The sequence below is a fragment of the Phaethon aethereus genome (assembly GCF_964289735.1).
Source record: "Phaethon aethereus genome assembly, chromosome: 2".
Classification (NCBI taxonomy): domain Eukaryota; kingdom Metazoa; phylum Chordata; class Aves; order Phaethontiformes; family Phaethontidae; genus Phaethon; species Phaethon aethereus.
Window position 1 is genome coordinate 17,253,551 of NC_138582.1, and position 6,850 is coordinate 17,260,400.

Consider the following 6,850-nt stretch of genomic DNA (forward strand, 5'->3'; position numbering starts at 1 on the left):
ATTTGACCGTTTATACCGTAGTGCAGTTCCTCATTTTCAATAGTTCTAAATTGGTCATGGAAAAATCGATTTTGTTCCATAGTGATTCCTTGGCCACATCCTCGGACTGCTTCAGTGAGGAGTTACAGCATATTATTCTAGAATTAGACATACATGATCTCCTAGTGGAGGGATCACCCCGATTTCCCACCATATCTAGGATGTTGAATTTTGTAAGTTTTTTAAAGTTGCTCTCATATTTGGGGTAGGGAGATTGCCACTTGATACAGAGATGGCAAAAAAATCTTTGTGATCACACTCAATATATTATGTATAACATATAGTTAAGGATCTGACATAAGGCATTTTAAAAGTAAAGTTCTGGTAATGTTTCCACTATTTTCTAAATTTAGTGCCCCATTGAAAATTAAGAAGAGAGCTTAAACTTTTCTGTCTGCCTCGGTTGCAACCAAATACAGAGTATTTCTATCTGTACCTTGCTACTACGAGTAAGAAAAATGTGACTAGCTTTACTCCACTGAGTAGTCTGTTTTAACCAGTTAAAGACTAGTCAGATGAGTAAAGTCATTTGCATGCTGAAGAATTTTAAAGTTGGACCTACAGCCTTTAACTCCTAATGGCACATAACTTGGAAGAGAGTGAGCTGCAAACAAGCGTGTGGGGGTCCTTAATCACAGGTATGAAGATGTTTCTTTTAACTACTTCCAAGATCAGACTTCATATCCATAGCATGAAGACTAAGACTAGAAGTGTTTCCAAACTATTGAAAGATTATCTGGAAGCCATATGAAAATGCTCTGTAATACATTAAATAAAAGATTACTAAAAGCAACACCGTAAGATCTCACACAGCATTTCAGTATGACAGTGTTACAATTGTCATAAAAAAGTGAAGAATTACACTGAGCTTGTAATAAAGAATATATGCTTATGCATATTAATTGGCTATTGATTCTGCAAACTCTAAACTTTACTTGCATAGAATTTACATAGAAGGTTTTCTAATTTTATCTAAACGTGATTTTGTCTTGACTTTCGTCTGCTTGAGGAGGCTGGTGCAGGTGCTATTTTTCTGCTAAGTTTAAATTTTCTGTGTTAAAAATCTAAATCAAAGTGTATATTTCTCCTGATTCAGAGTTTTAATAGAAAGCAAAAACTTAACAAGTAGCTGCACTGCCTAAAATATAGTTAACCATTAAGAATGAGCCGATCTCAGGGAAATAAATAGGTGAAAGAGGAGAGGAAGATGGCAAGTCAAGAGAGAAACTAGATCTCTACAAATAATAGTGAGTGCTCTTCCAGCTCTGGGTATTTTTGTATTAACTCAAAGTTATGAATCTATATAAATTATGTTACATTCAAGGTACAAATTGTTTTGGATATTGACTGTACGCCAAAATTTAATCTGCACTTTAAAACAATGTTAAAAAAAAATTTCCAAATAAACACATAAGTGGAATACTGTGTGGGGCACTTTTCTGGCTTCCAAACAAAATAGGATTATGTGTACATTTAGATGAGACAAGTGGCAACTGCCAGCACACCAAACTGAATGACTTTTAGGTAGTTTTTGTTGTTTTAACATGTGCCCGGTAGAGCAACACATACTGACGTTACAGCACCATCTTTTATTTTCATATCATGGCCTTCCTGTTGAGGGGCTTTTCAAAGAGGCCTGGCTGCTGTCCTTCTTCATACTAATTTTTGTTTTCTTCACATAAAAGTATTTTTGGTTCTCATCTAAATAGGCCACCTACCCTGAACTGTGTGCGGAAGCAGCAAACAGAAACAGGAGTCCTCACTCGGTTCTTGCCCCTGCCTTTTCCTCCATGCTTTTTTCTTTACAGATCCTTTTTTCCCACCTTCTGGGAATTCCTTTGCTCTCTCATGACTTAACACAACATGAGTAACGTTTAGAAAGAAATACAGTAGGGTTAAAGGAGGAGGAGTTGGTACCAAAGTCCCAGGTAGACCTTTTGATGCTTAGGAAAACATTTTTCCTGGGCTTTCTTCTTCATTTTTCTTAGTGCCTTTCCAGACATCATCATCCCACTCACCATCACAGTGAACACGCAGTGGTGGTCAGCAAGCCATGTATTTGCTTGCATTTTTGTAATCTTGTCAAAGAGGGTTGGGTATCAAGGGAAGCGTTACCCAGTTCTTGTCATAGTGTGATCTGTGCAAACCTCTGCCCGATACAGGTCTGGTGACATGGTGCATAGAAAACCACTAGTGCACAGGGCCGTGCATCTCCCACCTCATCCCCAGCTCTCAGTGCCCTCTTTCAGCATGTCTCCCTCAGAATTTTTCAGGAGTAAGGGGTAATAAACACTTTGACAGCTTGGATACTTCGTGCCCTTTTAAGTAAACAGGTATAGTATGTCTAAGGCCGTTGACTTAGTTTGGTAAAACAAGCCAATCCATAGCTTGCTTTTAGCACGAGGGGCCAGGAATCAGCATTTGGGTTGAAATTTGGTCATTCCCATAAAACTCTTGTAATAGGGAGCTTAACGAAAGAAAAGATTAATTTGCGTGAGCGTGGTCTCACAGATATGTTTAATGTCTCTTTTCTTTTTTCCTTTTGTTCATTCTGTGTGTGTTCCATGCAGACTCCCAGGCCTTTAAACATCATTAAGCAGAACAATGGTGAGCAGATCATTAGGAGACGAACAAGAAAGCGCCTTAACCCGGAGGCACTTCAGGCTGAGCAGCTAAACAAACAGCAGAGGGGTAGCAGTGAGGAACAAGTCAATGGAAGCCCCTTAGAGAGGAGGTCAGAGGATCATTTACCTGAAGGTCATCAGAGAGAAATTCAGCTTCCCAGCCTCAGTAAATATGAGGCCCCAGGTTCATTGACTAAAAGCCATTCTGCTCAGCAGCCAATATTGGTCAGCCAAACTCTGGATATACACAAAAGGATGCAACCTTTGCACATTCAGATAAAAAGTCCTCAGGAAAGTACTGGAGACCCAGGAAACAGTTCATCGATATCAGAAGGGAAAGGAAGCTCGGAGAGAGGCAGCCCAATAGAAAAATACATGAGACCTGCGAAACACCCAAACTATTCACCACCTGGAAGCCCTATTGAAAAATACCAGTACCCACTTTTTGGACTTCCGTTTGTACACAATGACTTTCAGAGTGAAGCTGACTGGCTGAGATTCTGGAGTAAATATAAGCTGTCTGTTCCTGGGAATCCACACTACTTGAGTCATGTGCCTGGCCTACCAAATCCTTGCCAAAACTATGTGCCTTATCCCACCTTTAATCTGCCTCCTCATTTTTCAGCTGTCGGATCAGACAATGACATTCCTCTAGATTTGGCGATAAAGCATTCCAGACCTGGGCCAACTGCAAATGGTGCCTCCAAGGAAAAGAGTAAGGCACCATCAAATGTAAAAAATGAAGGTCCCTTGAATGTAGTAAAAACAGAGAAAGTTGATAGAAGTACTCAAGATGAACTTTCTACCAAGTGTGTGCACTGTGGCATTGTCTTTCTGGATGAAGTGATGTATGCTTTGCATATGAGTTGCCATGGTGACAGTGGACCTTTCCAGTGCAGCATATGCCAGCATCTTTGCACGGACAAGTATGACTTCACAACTCACATCCAGAGGGGCCTACACAGGAACAATGCACAAGCTGAAAAGAATGGAAAACCTAAAGAGTAAACCTTAGCACTTAGCACAATTAAACAGAAATAGGTTTCCTTGATGGGAATTCAATAGCTTGTAATGTCTTGTGAAGACCTATAAAGCACTTCATATAGAGAGCATGCCTTATCCAATATTAAATCCCTTGTTCATTTTTTTTTCCTTCTTTATTTTTTCCTTTGTTTTTTCTTTTTTTTTTTTTTTTCCTTTTAAATGAGTGGGTTACCGAGAAAAAAAGAACAGTCGGATGGTGGCCAGAAGGGGGAGAAGATAATTATATGGGGCACGGCCCACCAAAGCTAGACAGAATGCAGTGAATCATGGCAAATAACCTTGAGAAAATTTTACCGGACAATTAATACCTTTGCTATTATGTAAGAGACATAACTGGCAAGAGTGCAAAGATGTGTATATGTATATACTGCTGCAGGGGTATAGTGAACATATGCACATTGTATATAAGAACTAGACTTGTTAAATATACAGATGTTAAAAGGTCATTTTCTTTTCTTTAATTTGGGCTAATTTCTGCCCTATAACATGCCTTAGGATCACTTTGTCCTCAAAGCTTCGGCAGCAATTTCATCTAGATGTTTCTCAGACTCAGCTGAGTTTTAGCTACCATTTTATCACTACATTCTTTCTGGCACACTTTAGTCTAGGAAAACCATTTTGTGCAAGTGAAGTCTGTAATACAGAAGCCACACTCCAGGTTTAATTTGCATAGAACAAGGTAACCTGCTGTATTTTATTTTAATATATTTTTAATATATTACATTTCTAAACCTTAAAGTCTAAGGTTACTTCTCCACAGGCTTAACATTGCTATACATACCAATCAATCCCTTCAGTAGACTTATACCAGCTTTTGCTAAGTAGCATTAAATGTCTTCATAGTACTTTTTAATACTTAAAGCTTTGTAAAAACTATCCATGAAGGGAAAGCTCCTCAGCATAACTGCTCAGGGAAATAGGGCTAAATAACTAAATATTAAATAATTGGTTAAAGGTGCTGTTAGACGAGCCTCCATGCTTGCTACAAGGGTGTACAAGAACTGACTTTAATCATTTTCATTATAGTGTCCCAACCAGTAGTTTATTATTTTGCCACAGGGATGTAGAAGATATTACAAGCTACTGGATGCACTGTCAGATTAACTTATTTCATTAAAGAAGTTGGGAGAACAAATAGAAAAAACCTTATTTTTCTAGTAAATATTAATGTATTACATTTCAAATAATGGTGCCTGACATATTGAATAATTATTTTCTACAGTGTACGTATGCAACAAAGATATTCCATCATGCATTAGAGTCAGTTCTGGCTCTGCCTCGCTGTTTACATTTGCAAATGTAGCAAACAAGGTAATGAAGCAACTATTTCTATTGCAGTAGGTATCTTTTTTTCTGTGTGTGTGCATTAAAGTTGTAAACGATAACATGAAATGAATGAAATTTGTTGATATTAATGGTATGGAAAAACAAGAAGGAAATGAAAATATTTTTATGCCTACTTAGGAAAAAAAGGGTAGCACTATTCATTCCAAGTACTTTTGTATTCTTAAGCTCTTAACTCACATTGTTATGCTTAAAATGATAAACATATATCCTCTTTTTATTGCTTTGTCTGTGTTTCAGAAGAAACATTTCAGAAATTATTTTGATAAGTGCTGTTTGACGATGCAGCACTGATGTTTTATTGCATTCTGTAGTAGCATTGCACTCCATTTTTACAATATTACGCAGTTGCTTTTTTGTTTTGTTTGGGTTTGTTTCTTTTTCGCAGTGCAGGGTCTTAGTTCCTTATGGTTGGATGGCAGGTGTAGCTCAACTGGTTCATGAATGTTGCAGCGAATGAAGTTTAAAATGTCTTTCTGATATTATGTTGTCTTTTATTTCTCCATTCATGCATTTTATTTTTTAAAATGTTCTATAAAAATATCTCTGGACTAAGTCCTCACTTGAGATTATATGTAAAGGGTCCTATTCTGATCTCACTTACATGCCGCCTTTCTCAGATTTTCATGTAATTGAAACTAAAGCATCATAAAAAAAGAAGTTCTTGTATTTAACTTGCCTGAAATCTCACCACTCTCCCTTCTAGAATTTGGTGCACTTATAAGATACTTAACCAGATAGACAGGGGGATGGAAGATAAAAGGAGAGGTGATAGGGAATGTCTTATAGGGGTCGGTAAAAGGAAAACCAGGGAGGAACTGGCCTAAACCTTCAGCACTTTGATAGTCTTTTGAAACGTACGTGTGCCTAAAGCAGCTAGCAACGAACATCGCCGTGCATGAGGAGCACTTACACAGCTGATCACCAGAGGTCTTGCTGACCTTGGCAGTATTTTAGGTGTGGCATTTTCACACAGATGAAACGCTATCGCACAGTTTCTCTGATTTGTTAGGCACAGACAGGCTATCGTTCAGCATTAGGCTTGCATTCCTTCCTGCTCCACCCGTTGCTTCTATACTGGTGAGCAGCATATGGAAGGTCCCACTCAATCTGTTCACGGTTGAGTTCTATAACCCTTCAATAGTGTTCTAGGTTAGCAAAGGATATTGGGCCACATTCTTCTTCTTCTGTTTTTTAGATGAATCTCCTGCTTGATACCAGTGCCGGACAAAGTCTGGTTATGTTTTTACTATTGTTCTCCAATAATAAGTTCTGACTTGGTTTTTGTGGATTTATTTTTGTTGGGTATTTTTTTGTTTCTTTTTTTTCTGTGGGGACTGAAATAGATTGCCCTCGTTTTGTTACGTCAGGGTCCAGTGTGTGTCCTTTTCAGCTTTTCCAGGAAACATGTTAGACTCACTAAGCAGTGATTTTTATCGGCTTCAGAGTAGCTGCCTGCCGGTTATCAGTAGTTACTGGTTTGACTTACTTCTTCTAAGACCTACCAGTTCCTGTGGCTTTTTCATTGATGGAAGCTGCATCTTCATGGCAAAATATTTTAGGGGGGACATGCGCATTATAAGACTTGAGCACCACCCTGTCCTTCATAACACCTCTTGCTAATCTCGGAAGCAGAGGCCAATAACAGGAAATACACATATCAGGGTTTGGGGATGAGGAGAAATGAAATCTTATGAGTGCAAAGAACAAGACAGATTTTTGAATATTAGTAATGCACACCTAGATGGTGCAAATAAAATTTGAAAACGAGTTCATTGTTCTTGCCATGACATATTGAG

At 38.3% G+C, this 6,850-nt stretch overlaps 1 protein-coding gene across 1 annotated transcript in view; it reads left to right on the forward strand.

The window, feature by feature from the left end:
- The window catches only part of TRPS1 (transcriptional repressor GATA binding 1), a gene marked incomplete at its 5' end in the record, with an annotated part of 175,368 nt that extends 171,018 nt beyond the window's left edge, over window positions 1-4,350 (forward strand). The window contains one exon of the mRNA XM_081996671.1: window positions 2,610-4,350. Coding sequence (XP_081852797.1) covers window positions 2,610-3,671 — 1,062 coding nt within the window. The 3' untranslated portion in view covers window positions 3,672-4,350. The remainder of the gene's footprint in view (window positions 1-2,609) is intronic.
- Window positions 4,351-6,850: the final 2,500 nt, after the last annotated feature.